At 44.1% G+C, this 16,355-nt stretch overlaps 1 protein-coding gene across 1 annotated transcript in view; it reads right to left on the reverse strand.

The window, feature by feature from the left end:
* LOC144828000 (fibrocystin-L-like) overlaps positions 1–16,355 on the reverse strand; it is a 1,506,874-nt gene that overhangs the window by 986,956 nt on the left and 503,563 nt on the right. The window contains exon 21 of the mRNA XM_078686147.1: positions 2,199–2,348. Within this exon, the coding sequence (XP_078542273.1) occupies positions 2,199–2,348 (150 nt within the window). The remainder of the gene's footprint in view (positions 1–2,198; positions 2,349–16,355) is intronic.

The raw sequence follows: 16,355 nt of genomic DNA on the forward strand, positions 1-16,355 counted from the left end.
GTAAATCCAAAATGTGAATGGCAGCTAAATAGGCCAGGGGATGAAGAGGCATGATCTAACCCCCTCTAAGTGGGTGTACATATATATGGATTATGTTAATAATTACAAGTGACTGGCGAAACAGCACATGCTGTTTCTGGGCCAGAACTACAAAGGAAAGAGGAGGCAAGGGGTCGGCCGCTCCTCGTAGCATGCTGCTTCGGATTTTACGAAGTTCTTTATGGGCAGCACAACATGTGCAGTACCATCACAATAGAGTACTGGTTTTAAAAAAAACAGTGGGTCTCACAAAATTAATACATAATCATATTAAGAAAATGTTACTCTATTTTTTTAATTATTTGCACTGACTCACAATATTTTGTCTGAGTGCAATCGTGAACTGCACTCAGAAATGTAATATATTGCGGTATAATTTTCTTGCAAGTCGTAAAACTATAATATTACGAAATTTTTCACATGCCTGCGTTCAATACCTGGCAGTTCGAATGCACAAGTCAGCAACAAAGCAGGTAGCGCCTTGAGACCCTCACGGATGGTTTGCTGCGCTTCAAAATGACTGATTGAAATTTATACAAAGAATACATACCCAGAGTATAATAGGTTCTACTCTGTGTAAAGGACGGCCTTGATAGATTGTGTCTAGGATGTGGCCAGGGACATGCATGGCGAAAAAGCTCAACAGTTTCAAAATATTATCAGAATGTATTGCCAAACTCTAGAAAGGCATTTGCTCTGTTTACTGTGCCCTTAATTAATTATTCAGGCTTCACTGGAACAGGTAGAAGTGTTCAGGTTTCACAGATCATGTGTTGAAAGTTGCGAAATGTATGAAAGTAATATTTATTTTCAGAAAAAGAAATGCAAAAGAAAATAATGTGTGAGGGCCCGATTCACAGAATGAACTTAAGACTAAATCCTAAACTTACTACTGTTTGATATTCACAGAATGCACTTACTACTTTCGGTAGCCACAGAGTGAACTTACTACTTTCGGGATTCACAGAATAAACTTACTACTTTCGGTATTCACAGAATAGATTTAAGACTACTAACTCTAAGTCCGAAATCGGGGAGTAAATTCCGGCCCGGAGGCGGAGCTTACGGCCCGGAGGCGGAGCTTACGGCCCGGAGGCGGAGCTTACGGCTCGGAGGCGGAACTTACGGCTCGGAGGTGGGGATTTTTGCCATGCTGAAATCTCCAACTCTGGGCTGCAAGCTCCGACTCCGGGCCGGAAGCTACGCCTCCGTGCCGTAAGCTCCGCCTCCGGGCCGTAAGCTCCGCCTCCGGGCCGGAATTTACTCCCCGATTTCGGACTTAGAGTTAGTAGCCTTAAATCTATTCTGTGAATACCGAAAGTAGTAAGTTTATTCTGTGAATCCCGAAAGTAGTAAGTTCACTCTGTGAATACCGAAAGTAGTAAGTGCATTCTGTGAATACCAAATAGTAGTAAGTTTAGGATTTAGTCTTAAGTTCATTCTGTGATTCGGGCCCTGAATGCGTTATTTTCCTAACCTTGAGGCGTAGATTACGGCTATCTTGGGCGAGGAAAGGGATTTAAATGTTTTGTCTTTACATACTCCATGCAGTTACGCATGCAGATGATAGCATGCATAATGTGCCCATGCATCTGAAGGGAAATATCTGGGATTACTTATAAACCACGCACAAGCTTCGCATATCCTAAACTTGCTGGCTTGATTTATTCTATAAAATGCATCTTAGAAATATTTTTGGGGGCTTTTGAAGCTTTTTTCCAGTTGTGTTTACTACGCATTGAAAGGAACAATACATGTCAGTATTGCATTGAGTGTGTCTCTTCCAGCTTCCTAATGTTAACTGATTACGACACTACTGTATTATGTCACACTGTGAAATTAGGCTGAATGAGCGAAAACAATGCAAGCCCAAGCAATTCAATAATAATCCATAGGCAGACACAACGTGCTTAATAAAAGGATGTGAAAATATAAAAGTATTCAAAAAGTATTCAGAGCTAAACTATCGATCTAGCCAAAATATCGAGCAAAAAGTAGGATGTACTTTAGTCTGGCATAAATATACCGACAACCTAAATTACCAGAAGGGTGTGGGACACTGTTATCAAAGGGAACTCATTTACAAATGTGTGTACAGACATCAGAAAATGACGTGTTAAACCTGTCTTATGAACTGTGCAATCCTGCAATAAACGCACCTGGTTGGTAGAAGTCAAAGAGATGGGTCCAGAGGGCTCTCCTCCTGCTGAATAGTAACCTTCATTAAAGATATTGTATGGATTTCTCAGGGTGTACAGACCACAGAAGGCTTCAATTTCAGTCGTCCTTTGTCCATTGTAGCCGTATCCCTGTAAGGTCAGCCAATAACATACAGTTATTTCAAGTCAGTGCAGGTTGGTGTTCACCACATTCAAGAGTGAAGAAGCCCATTCTGAGCATTGCCACCTTATATATGCAATGATAACTAGAAGAGGGGCGAAGAGACGTTTCTGCCCAGCACCCAAACTCCCCAATTAAGCAATTAAACAATCAAGTGTGCAGTTCCATAATGAAGGCCCGGGTTCCTCTACTTGGTACCCAGGTCTCCCGAGGTCAAATGAAGAGCCTACTTTGGGGAGCACAAGCATCACCCACCCATGGGTGGCATGCTTCATCATTGGGCTGTGCTCCTCTGTGGACCGGCCCAAAAGAAGACACTTCATGTGCCCTCTGCAGATCTGGGTACCAATGAGAGAAACCCCGACCTTCATTACGGAATTGCCCGCTTTAACAGTGTATTTATATACGTACTTGGGCTAACAAAAAAATGCTGTTGGACCTAACCTGGTAACGTTATCAAACATTTCCCATTGTTGTCCCCTGATTATGGCTGCTTGACGGCCTACCATGCATATTACAATAAATGCGACCCCTCAGATAGGAACGTGCCCCCTGAACTGCTGCAGTGCGCATGATTCCATGGAGTGCCGCCCTTGGTGAGGAAGGCCAAGGTGCAGTCTGAGATCTGCCAACTGAAATAATATCTCCTCCATGAAAACTACAAATGTTAAAATAACACAAGAAGGCAAGAGACAAGCTTGAGACAAGCAAGTCATTCTTCCAAGAGGTCTTCTCGAAATATGTAATGTAAATGTAATGTAATGTAATAGTCACTTATATAGCGCTACTACCACTCCAAGGAGTATCTTGGTGCTCTACCAACCCAGATGATTTAGGTTGGAGGAAAAAAGCCATTCAGTAAACGCGTACATTACACTAGTGCCCTACAAGCAGCATCTGTAAGGGAAAACACCCAGGTTTTCAGGGATTTCCTAAAATGACTTTCATGGGACAATGACCGAAGGCAAAGCGGAAGCTTATTCCATGCCTTAGCTCCCAGGACAAACAGAGATTTCCCTCCTTTAGTTGACAATTTGAACCTGGGAACTATTAACAGATTTTGGCTCGCAGATCTCAAACTGCGGGTAGGATGATACCGCTTGAAGCCACTGGACAAATATTTCGGTCCCTGCTGGTGGAAGGCTCTCAAAGTGATCAGAAGGATCTTAAATTTATTTATTATTTATTAATACAACTTGTAGAGCGCGTGCGTATGCCCGTAGGCGTCTTGGCGCTAAGATTGCTTAGACGGGTCTCTGGGTGATTAAGCGTAGAGGCAGGGATTTCTTACTGGTTAAACAGCCATGTCTTCACCAGTTTCCTAAACTGGAACAGGGAGTGTGCCATTCGTATGGTTAACGGGAGTGAATTGCTTAGACGGGTCTCTGGGTGATTAAGCGTAGAGGCAGGGATTTCTTACTGGTTAAACAGCCATGTCTTCACCAGTTTCCTAAACTGGAACAGGGAGTGTGCCATTCGTATGGTTAACGGGAGCGAATTCCAGAGTCTGGCAGCAGATACTGTGAAACGCCTGTCTCCCCAGGTAACCGTTCTGGTGCGGGGTACTGCCAACTGCTGTAGTTGCATCGATCTCAACTGTCTTGCAGGGTAGTAGATGGAGAGCTGCTCTTGCAGGAATCTTGGGCCCGTGTTATGAATAGCTTTGAATGTTAAACAGAGGGTTTTGAATTTAATACGATTTTTTATTGTCAGCCAGTGGTAGCTCCTAATGATGTGGCTGACAGATTTAAATTTTGGGGTCCTTGAAAGTACTCTGGCAGCTGCATTTTGGATCATTTGAAGTTTGGAGATCACCCTGGACTGTGCATTGGCAAATAAACCATTACAGTAGTCCAGGGATGAGAGCACTAGTGTGCTAACCACTGTTTTTCCCGCACTATCAGATAAAAATGGGATTATTTTCCTAATGAGTTTGAGTTTGTGATAGGCATTGGCAGCCGTTTGGTTTGCATGTGCTGCAAAGTTAAGTTTCTCATCAAAAACTATGCCTAAGTTTCTGACCTTAACTGACGGTATAGGTGGAGTTCCCCTCCAAGATCCTTTTGCCAATTGGAAGCCAATGCAGTGCACTGAGAGCTGCCGAGGCAGATGATTTGCGGGGCCACCGTAGTACAAACCGGGCAGTTGCGTGCTTGACCATCTGCAGCCTATGGAGTATGGACTTATTAACTCCAGCGTATAGGCTGTTACAGTAGTCCATCCTCGAGGTTATTAACGCAACTGCTACCGTTTTCCTAGCTGGCAGAGGGAGGAGATCAAAGAATTTCCTCAAGGATTTAATTAGGTGAAAACACATGCCAGCTACGGCTACTGCTTGCTGTTTAAACTTGGATGCTAATGACAAGGGTAACTCGTCATGGAGTGCCCATTCATTTCAATGGAAATTACATTGAAGTGCAGCAGGAAGCTTAGCATCCAAGTGGTTAAAGGACAGTTGGTCGTCGAATTTGATGCCCAAGTTTCGAGCAGAGGAGATGGTAGTAGGGGGAACTTCAGCATCCTCAGGCTACCAGTGCTTCGGGGAAAACAGATTTTCATTTCCAAACGGCAAGATTTCCGTCTTGCCGGAATTATATTTGAGGTGATTGTTAGTCATCCACTCAAACGTAGCTGTTAAACATTTTTTCATTTTTTCATATGTCATGCTGAACGAGAACTGTCTACTATGGTAACACTTTATATTTTCCCAAGCATTGAATACAGAACTTATACAATGTACTCATTCAAGGAGGTAATAAGATTTTTTTGCAACCGTAATTTGAGATTCACAATGCAAACATAGTTACTGAGAATCCCTTATGCAACAAGCAAATGGATGTCTCCAATGGATCCAGGAATATGATACAGCTCATGGTTCTGTACGAATTGAAATACTTGTTGGGCACTGTCCTTTCCCAACCCAATGAGCTGTTAATGCCACCTAATTAAAAAGCAGTAAACAGAACTGCAGAAAGTCTTCTTTTTTGCATGTTCTTCCAAAGACTTTTACATTTATGGTCCAAGATTGCTGGCATTTTACACCTTTCATAAAAAATGTTGACCATTTTTAGCAGACTAATTCGGGTATTTGACATTTATTTAAGGCCACAGTAACGTGCACAAACTGTACACCTGGTACAAAAGTAAAAGACAAAGTGTGGCCTGCAGCAAGTCTTTAGCCATCCTCATGTGAGAACAAAACACAGGCCATTTCATATTGTGGGTCAGCTATCACTGCAATAATATCAAAACATTTTTGACATGTAAATATCAGATCTTCCATTAAGAGAGCTGTAAGTGTGCCATGAAGCAGAATGCCCCTGCTACGCGGAGTTTGGATTTAAAACTAGTCAGCTGTGTCTGCTTATTTGTTCCAATAGAAAACCTGCACAAAAGTTCCATGTTCCTTGTGAAACAGCTAGCAACTTCAGTTCAACACTGTAGATTGAAACACATTTTTGTTTTAGAAATCTGGTGTAGGAATTACTATATAATTATTCATTTTTAATTTTGTACTGTTTTCTTTCTTTTTTCAAACTTCTTTTTATTGTGGATTAGCTGAAACGTTGCATAACACCACTTATTTATCATATACTTTTACCAGAACATACTGACACATTGTACAATCTCTTCCATATTGTTCTCTGCTGAAAAATCTCCACTGGCTCCCCATTCCCCAACGATTCGCCTTCAAAACGGCCTGTATTATGTTTAAATCTATTCACGGCCACAGCCCCCAATTCATCAGCAGCCTCCTGGCCAGATACGTCCCCTACCGTAACCTCCGCTCCGCTAACCTCCATCTCTTGACCACCCCCTCCTTCAAACTCCACCGCCAAGGAGGCCGCAGGTTTGCGACTCTGGCACCTAGACTTTGGAACTCCCTCCCTATGGAGATTCGGTCCTGCAACAAACTCCAAACTCCGAGATTTTAGAAGACTGCTCAAAACGTGGTTATTCACACAGGCCCGCGTACAGTCCTCTGCGGGTCCCGGCACACACTAGACTCACTGCCATGAAACCTTACGGTGTACGTGCGCTCTGTAATATACTATTAACATTAAAATCCTCGGGCGGGGGGGGCAGTCGTGTGTGACTCTTTTGCTGTACAGGTCCAATGTGTTTGATGGCATGTGGTGACTGTCAGTGGTGGTGACGCAACCTGTCCTATCATGAATTGTGTAGTATAGAAACCTTCTTAGATAACAGGAACCCCTTCTAACCCCTTACCCTGTGAAAAAAAACACCCTGTGTCCCTGCCAGGCGGACCCACACCTGCTCACCTCTCCCAACTCAGCAGGGCGCCTGCCATCCCTCATCAAAAGAACAAAATGTACACGGCTTTAAAGCTCTGGAGTCCCACCCTCCACCTCAAAAGTGAGACTTCTGACCACCCCAACCATTATAATCCTAGATCAGGATGGCTAGATGGGCCCAGACGCCCATGGTCGTCTCCCACAACCCCATCCAGAAACCAGCCAGTTAACGATCCCCTCTCGGCTCAGAAAGTGTCACATCCACTCAGGCCTGGAAGATAGCTTGATTGAACTGTCCACTTTGGGCCCAAGTCATATGGAGACCTTAGTCTCATCGGTGGCCTGTGGAAGGGGCCTCCCCCTGTACTAGTTCCACTGCATCATTCACGGATGGGGCTAATGTCCCTCTCCTTTGTTTCCCTCGTTGCGACTTTGATGGGGAGCCAGCTCGTCAAGCTATCCTGGCTGATGAGGGGTGAAACCCCGAAACTGCTCCTAGGAGGCTTGTTTTCAGTCCAGGAAGGACCAGGCCTGGCATAAGCAATTGCAATGGAGCGCACACCGCTAGCCCCTACTCCGGATCGCCCCTCGGGAATCTGGTACATGGAGTTCTTGAGTGGTTCACCCATGTGGGTGCAAGTAGGTACTTGTAAAACTGATGATCTCTAGACCCGATACATGTACCGGGTTTTTGGATATCGCCCGAGACATGGCTCGGGTTTCGGGATAACTTCCCTCATCAGTAGAGAAAATAGTTAGGGGTGGAAGAGAAGGCCGCCAAACAACCGTCAATGGCCTCGATGCCCGAACCGGCACGCAGGTGCGTCGTCCAGGAGCCCGTCGGCTCAAAGCTCAATGGAGCCAATTTGTGTAAGCAATCGCAATGGAGCGCACACCGCTAGCCCCTCCTCTGGATCGCCCCTCGGGAATCTGGTACATGGAGTTCTTGAGTGGTTCACCCTTCTCTTCCACCCCTAACTATTTTTCTCTACTGATGAGGGAAGTTATCCCGAAACCCGATCCATGTCTCGGGCGATATCCAAAAACCCGGGACATGTATCGGGTCTTGAGATCATCAGTTCAACAAGTACCTACTTGCACCCACATGGGTGAACCACTCAAGAACTCCATGTACCAGAGTCCCTAGGGGCGATCCGGAGGAGGGGCTAGTGGTGTGCGGTCCATTGCGATGGTTTCTACAAATTGGCTCCCTTGAGCTTCGAGTCGACGGGCTCCTGGACGACGCACCTGCGTGCCGGTTCGGGCATCGAGGCCATTGACGGTTGTTTGGCGGCCTTCTCTTCCACCCCTAACTATTTTTCTCTACTGATGAGGGAAGTTATCCCGAAACCCGAGCCATGTCTCGGGCGATATCCAAAAACCCGGGACATGTATCGGGTCTAGAGATCATTAGTTCAACAAGTACCTACTTGCACCCACATGGGTGAACCACTCAAGAACTCCATGTTCCAGAGTCCCTAGGGGCGATCCGGAGGAGGGGCTAGTGGTGTGCGGTCCATTGCGATGGTTTCTACAAATTGGCTCCCTTGAGCTTTGAGCCGACGGGCTCCTGGACGACGCACCTGCGTGCCGGTTCGGGCATCGAGGCCATTGACGGCTGTTTGGCGACCTTCTCTTCCACCCCTAACTATTTTTCTCTACTGATGAGGGAAGTTATCCCGAAACCCGAGCCATGTCTCGGGCGATATCCAAAAACCCGGGACATGTATCGGGTCTAGAGATCATCAGTTCAACAAGTACCTACTTGCACCCACATGGGTGAACCACTCAAGAACTCCATGTACCAGAGTCCCTAGGGGCGATCCGGAGGAGGGACTAGTGGTGTGCGGTCCATTGCGATGGTTTCTACAAATTGGCTCCCTTGAGCTTTGAGCGGACGGGCTCCTGGACGACGCACATGCGTGCCGGTTCGGGCATCGAGGCCATTGACGGTTGTTTGGCGGCCTTCTCTTCCACCCCTAACTATTTTTCTCTACTGATGAGGGAAGGAATCCCGAAACCCGAGCCATGTCTCGGGCGATATCCAAAAACCCGGGACATGTATCGGGTCTAGAGATCATCAGTTCAACAAGTACCTACTTGCACCCACATGGGTGAACCACTCAAGAACTCCATGTACCAGAGTCCCTAGGGGCGATCCGGAGGAGGGGCTAGTGGTGTGCGGTCCATTGCGATGGTTTCTACAAATTGGCTCCCTTGAGCTTTGAGCTGACGGGCTCCTGGACGACGCACCTGCGTGCCGATTCGGGCATCGAGGCCATTGACGGTTGTTTGGCGGCCTTCTCTTCCACCCCTAACTATTTTTCTCTACTGATGAGGGAAGTTATCCCGAAACCCGAGCCGTGTCTCGGGCGATATCCAAAAACCCGGGACATGTATCGGGTCTAGAGATCATCAGTTCAACAAGTACCTACTGGCACCCACATGGGTGAACCACTCAAGAACTCCATGTACCAGAGTCCCTAGGGGCGATCCGGAGGAGGGGCTAGTGGTGTGCGGTCCATTGCAATGGTTTCTACAAATTGGCTCCCTTGAGCTTTGAGCCGACGGGCTCCTGGACGACGCACCTGCGTGCCGGTTCGGGCATCGAGGCCATTGACGGTTGTTTGGCGGCCTTCTCTTCCACCCCTAACTATTTTTCTCTACTGATGAGGGAAGTTATCCCGAAACCCGAGCCATGTCTCGGGCGATATCCAAAAACCCGGGACATGTATCGGGTCTAGAGATCATCAGTTCAACAAGTACCTACTTGCACCCACATGGGTGAACCACTCAAGAACTCCATGTACCAGAGTCCCTAGGGGCGATCCAGAGGAGGGGCTAGTGGTGTTGTAGTGTAGTTCCTATTATCCCAATAGGCTCTGCGCATTGGAATAATACCTTCAATAGTAAAGGCCTAGACCAGACGTTAACTAGGTCTACTACTGTCGATATTAGACTTAAAGTTTTGGGTTTGCCAGCTAGCTCAGAGTTCACTAGAAACTTTCTCGAATGTTCAGGAAGGAATTAACTTCCCTGATTAGACAAGAAGGGATTTAGTTTCTGACAACCATAGAACATGACAACTTTGCTCTCCCCTAATCAAGAGTGTATCTCGAGAGTCGTGTGAACAAAAGGCAATTTATTTTACTCAGTCAGTACGTGCATTCTTAGTCTCATCAGATTGTAGAGAAAAGGAAGAGACGGGTGTGTTCAATAAAAAGGTGTTATTTATTGATCAGTCTCTTTTCTCATACAAGAGAAATGGATCGATATTATTGCAATACTTATAGTTAAGTAAAGTGCATACATTAAAAGCAGAAGTATAAATTAATACTGTAAAAACATTGATATGGTTTCTAAGCCATATGATGTTTTAAAATGAATAAAATATATTACATACACATATACATTTGACTAAACGTACTCAACTGGTGTTTCTAAATACGCCTACCCCGTGTACCTGACCTAAGCCTAATACGTGGGCGGGAATAGAAAGTTACAGTTTAAGTTAAGTTTGTTTTTGCCAAGTGAATAACTAAAGAATTCTCTGTGAGGGGTTATTCAGTTCTGTACCTGGAAGTTAGGATGAATGAGGGATGGTATCTCTCTCTCTGGTCTCGATATTCCAGGCTGCCTGCGAGGGCTACCCAGAAGCGCCGGTGCTGGATTTCTCGGCAGGAGAAAGCAGCGCGTCTCGTTCTCAGCGCGTCAGGAAGGCGGGGCTGCGCCAGCGGGGTCTGCTCTGCTCTGGGCTTCGGCAAGTATGGCTGCTCCGTCTCGTCACCACCGCGTGTGTTTGCATAGGGCAATATCGGTAATATTTGTACCTTTAAGGTGCCGAGATTGACGTAAGGATGGACATAGATACGTCAATAAGGATGTCATACGACTTGCTCGTTAGCACATTCTTTTGCTGAAGTTCTCGGTGAAATCAAAACAATGGCCGCACGGTTTTTTCCAGGTTGTCATAGGTTTGATTTGTTTAGAGAACTCCGTATGCCTTATCAGGGGCTGGAGGAATATCGCTTGTCTAATTAGATCGCAAGCGTTATGACCTAATCAGATAACACGTTCCTGTGCCGTAGTGTGACTGCGTCAGATAACGGTATCTGCATCATGGGGGTTTTCTGCCTCATGGGCTGACTACTAGTTAACTTGTTAGTTTGCTAACCAGAATAGGGTCAGGAATAGGGGGATTGATTCAGGACCTATAGGAATACATCACACCCACTCCACGCTAACTATGAACATATTTACTAATCTATGCATAGTATAACATAGTACAACATACTATAGAGTATTGTGTATACCTTACCACCCCAAAATACATAAATGCATTTTGAAATTTTCAAATATACGGAAAAATTGCAGTCATATGTATTGTATGCACTCAAGCTGTATAATAATGCTAAAGTAATCACGCATTTGTATACATTATTGCTATTCGGTATAAGAGAATTTACACATGAAATGGCTCTTAATACAGAAAAAAAGTTCGAGACCATTTCATCACAGAATATAATAACAATGAACATACCAGCGGGCAGCTAACGTCTATAAAGTATCTAAAAATAGAAATCTTAGTTCTCTAGGAATAGTTTCTTACTTTAAGCAGAAGATAAGTGTCCCGAAAAATATGCAAACATATTTTGGGGCTGCTGAAAAAGTTGCTGTCCGTGAACTGGAGGGAAAATTGTTCATGTGACTTTATTTTTAAAGTTGAAGGCCGAATTCAGGGAACGCCGAGTGCGAGCTTGCTCAAAAGTCTCTATTTCTGTTCCGGTGAGAACATCATATCATTTAGGCTTTCGAAAAAGCTGTCAACAGCTTCCTGGGAAAGTTCCACTAACTCGGAAATAGGTGTAATCATGCATTCGTGCGCATGATTGTCTCCGTTGACATTCTGATTCGCATTGCTGACAGAAGGTCGTACCTGATCGATGCTGCTTTCATCTTGAACTTCACTACCCCTCAATCGTAGTGGTGAAGCTTCCACGAATGCCGTCATCAGGATTGGTAGCCTTTGAGGGCAGCACAAAGCATGAACCTTTATTGGGCTCAACAATGTCTCTGCATCCATTGGCGCATCCGATTGTAGCGTCAGACAGGTGTCTAACACGCATTCTTCTCCGCATAGCAGACACCTTAATACAGGTAAAACACATCTTTGCCACATTGGTCGAAATGATAGAAACCAAGTCATGTTCAGGTCTCCAAGCCGGGAGAGTCCCAGGATTTTTGATATCCGGTCCCGGTATCCAATGGCTAGGATTGTTTCTTCCATTGTCGCTAGAGTTTTGTCTGTGACATGGGTTGCCATAACGAAAAATAAGGACTAAGAATAGGATTCCTGCAATTAGTCCCAAGATCAGGGGAAGTCCGCCAAAAATCGAATGGACGAAATCTGGAAAAATACCCAGTATGGCTTTGAATGGTGTTAATGCCATCGTAAATACTGTCTTAAATACCTTTGAGACCCCACTGGTATCAGAAATATTTAAGATTTCATTCAGGATTTCTGCGAAATGTATGGGGGAATTAGTTGATAACAATGAATGTATCTCTGCAGTCGTCCTTGCGACTTGGAGATCATAAGTTTCTTTTGATGACGTGAGCCTTGTAGGCGTCTGAAGAAGCACTGTTTTCATTCTGCTTAAAGTATCTATTCGAATAGAAGTAATTTTCAAATTGGGCCATGCCCTTGCCTCCCTGTCTGGAAAGGAGCTGGGGAACAATGAGCGTCCACAGCACTTGACCTTCGCAGTCGTAGTTACGAGATAAGGAGACCCGGGCATAAGACTACAACATCTGCGATCTACAATTAGAATGTAACTCCCATTATAGAGTCTTTGAAAGAATGGTTCTATCTCTGTTGCAGGTGCGCCTTGCTGGTGACATGAAAGGTTGTATGAATTCCCTTCACAGGCTCCATGCAAACTAATTCCGTTACACAGAAGCGTGCCGCTTAGTGACATCGCACAATTATTGCCACTAAGAAACACTTTCTGTCCTTTATTACTGACACATGCATGTGAATAGGGCAGGTTCCATGTTGTTTTAATGTACCCCTTTCCCAATTTTTCGTACATGTCAGCCTGTATATATTTTTGGCAGTATTGAAACCTGAAGGTTGAGATTGGAATATTAATTATCCCATGTATTATCCATTCACTGACAGGTCGTTCTGACATTGTCACTGGTAATCTTTCGAGTTTTTCAATTCTCAAGATTGTATAATCAGCACCCTTTTGTGCCATACTGATTTGTCTATCAGTAAGGTTAAAGATTTGGAATAGTGACGTTGTGTTGATTAAACGCCAAGGCACATAGCCTGAACGCAGATTTTGTAACGTCCAGCCAAGCTGTACAATAGAACGCAATTGGGACTGACCGTGTTGTAACAACAGTAAGTCTTGCGATAATATGTCGATTGCTGAAGACACAATGCTGTCCAAAGAAAAAATTCTGGAGGACAGAGTCATTAACCCATTGTCCACTACAGAAAGTGATTTTTCCAAATTAATACGGTCAATTTCCCGTATTCTCTCTGCTGTTTCAATTTGAGTAACCTTCCAGGCCTCATTGTATGCTGCATATACAGAGGCTGCTATGAAACGTTTTTGACGCTGTTTGCGTGGTCCCATAATGAAATCACGCAAGTCAGCACCATCAGTAAGTAAAGTTAGGTGTTGCTTAATTTCTGCCAGTGTGGAAGTTTGTAGCCATTGAAGGCATAGTTTGCCCACACTGTAGCTGGTTATTATCCCTGGGTGATGTCTTTGGGGATATCTAGGGTCTGGCCTGGTCATTTTGAACCCCTGTGTTTTGTTCAGGAATCTGTCTTGACAGTTATTAGTATCTGTGGGCCAGATCAACCACTGTTTCCAATCAGGATGTGTTCTGTTTTGGTTTAATACATAGTTTACGTCTATCTCTTCATCTGTAGAGCTATTGCTGAACATTGTTGGCTTTGGAATAGACGGTTTATTTAAGTCTTTGATTTTGGCTAGGCCAAGACAGGTAGCTTGTTGAACAGTGTCATTTAAAAATATCATTTGTTCTGGGATCATGCAGGCTCTAAACAAAGATGCTATTCCCTGTACTTGCCATTCTTTTGTACCCCAAACACTTTTCAATTCAACATTTTTGTCCCAATAATCAAAATCAAAAGTATTCATTTGTTCGAAGAATGAGTCTGAATATATCAATTTTGTGTTTGTTATCATGGTCTTGGTCCCTGTCTTATTTGACAATTTGAAATAAAATGTTTCAGCATTACTTGTGTTAAAACCTGAAAAGTATGAATATTTGTCATAGAAGGTTCTTGAGCTTCCTTTTGGAGGGGTTGCACAATGTTCCCATTGATTATAATTTAAAACATTTCTAGGTTGTGCAGATCTATGAATAAAATGGTTACCATAGTGGTTATAACAGTACATACTATCATAATTTGTAGAACCCTGCAAATAATCATGTTTGGTAAATTTAGCAGACATTACTAAGTCAGACATCATATTATTAATGCTTTCGAAGTCCCAATCATCAGCAAATGAGCTTGGTTTCACAAAGTCACTCAATGAGATCTTAATTTGGTGTGGATATTTCAGGATTTCAACAGGACCATAAATTTCGTAGTCAGTGTTGTCCCATGCTACCCCACCCGGTATAGGATTGGCTGTGAAGTTGACTGAAGAAAGTTCTCTTTTCTCGACGTGTGAAGATGTGTGTGGTTTGAGGATCAAGTTGATTTTCTGACTTGCTGTGTCCATTTTAGCATATTTTCCCTCAATGAAGCGTCCCAAAGTTAGTACCATGATGAGCCAAAGTATGAGGATAAATGCACCAAAACCCACCCAAAATTCGATCCATGGAGAAATCAGATATGTTTCTTTTAGTTGTTTCAAAAGTTCTTTAGCTTTATCTTTAAAGGTTTTTGATGATGGCTGTGTCTTTGATTCACTGAAGCCTTCAGAGGAATCATCGAAGTTTATGAAGTAGCCGGATGCAGTTCTGTCAATTGTTCCAATAGGTTCAGGATTTCTGTTTCTTGCATTTTCACTTGGTACTTCATTATAGATTGGTATGTCTCTGCTAAATGTTTTTATTTGGGTTTTCAGAGGTCTGAGTTCTATTGCATTGTTGCATAGTCCTTGTTGTTCTTCTGTAGGCGTTTCGAATGTGATGAGCCTCTTTGTTAGGACCTCTGTACTGGTAGCAAACCTTGGTGTTCTGCTACTTATTGGGAGTCCACTTGGCCTACTGTTTGTTATCGGCCACATGATTGTGGTTTTACCAGGTCGATGGATACAACTCGGTTCTCCTTTTTACCAGCAAGTGGCGGTAGTACAACTGATCTTGTCCCGTTGACAGAGAAGACAGGAACTGCTTTTCTGTCAGAAGGCCCAAATTCCTTCTTTACCGCGATCTTTTCCCTGACTAGATCCCCGACTTTTGGAATCCAGACAGGTCTTGCTGGGACAGGTGGTGGTTCTTCAGTGGTTGTTGGCTGTTGTTTCAACTTTATGTTGCTCAGGTCTTTTCTTGTTTTGTTTAAGTCCTGCAAAATAGCCAAACGGTCTTTGATATCAAAGTTTTTTTCTTTTACCACTGAAGTCTGACTATCAATGTCAGAGATCAACATCCTAGTTCCAAATAATAATTCGTACGCACTGAATCCCCTCAGAGAATTTCTTGGCAAGTTATTTAGACTACGTTGGACACTTATTAGATGTTTGACCCACCCAGCTCCCGAACCTAATATCCTTTCCGTTATAGATTGCTTTATGCCTTGGTTTTTTCTTTACACCATCCCGTATCCCTCAGGAAGGAAGTGAGAAGATTCCCGCTGGGCTATGCTCATTTGGCCATGTTTCCCCTCAGGCTGGAGGGCTAGAGTGAAAACAATGGTCAAACGTAGCATGCTCTTAGCGTATATGCCATTTAGACTCGCAAATCTTTGTATAACAGTCCAGACGTCAGCCGAGTGCTGGTGATCTACATTATAAGTGGAAACTAGCCTGTATATGTTAATCGCAAGCTTTGCTTTTTACTCTTGATTTTTCCTGGAGTAAAACGACGAGGTATTAAACTGTTTCTCTCCCCACTGCGATCTCTGTTGCAGTTTGGGCAGCTTTTTACAAACATGGTGTGATGCAGGCTCATGCCTGGCCACCAGTACCGCGATTGTAATTCTTCCAGAGAATCTTTTAGTTTGAGGTGTCCAAGACCCTCACCCATATGTGCGTCTGCGATTAACAAGTTTCTCCTGTCCATGTTTGGAATCACTCTATCCCCCACTCCAGGGATTCGAGCAAAAGGGACGGAGTTTGCATCGATTATGTATGTGTAATTGAGTGGATAGTTGATTGGTAACGCTGAGCAGTCGCCTTTTGATGACGTTTTTACCGCCAGCACTGTTTCACCGTCAATGTATTTTAATATACGCTTTTTTCGAACTACGGGAGCCGATTTAGTGGCTACCGCTGTGGCTGTTTCAGCCAATGAATTCCCTGCAACGTGAACGCCATCACGTTGATGACTCAGTGAATGTGTCACGTGAGCCTTTGGTAGTTCTTTTTGTAAAAGAGCTATTTGTTCCCAGAGCAGTTTCTGCTTTATTGGTGCATCTGCGTCATCTTTGTAACCGTTTTGAATCCATGTCTGCAAATCGCTGTTATATGATTTGACGCAGTAATATGAATCTGACACTATAATAAG

The sequence above is a fragment of the Lissotriton helveticus genome, chromosome 4_1 (genome assembly GCF_964261635.1).
Source record: "Lissotriton helveticus chromosome 4_1, aLisHel1.1, whole genome shotgun sequence".
Taxonomy (NCBI): domain Eukaryota; kingdom Metazoa; phylum Chordata; class Amphibia; order Caudata; family Salamandridae; genus Lissotriton; species Lissotriton helveticus.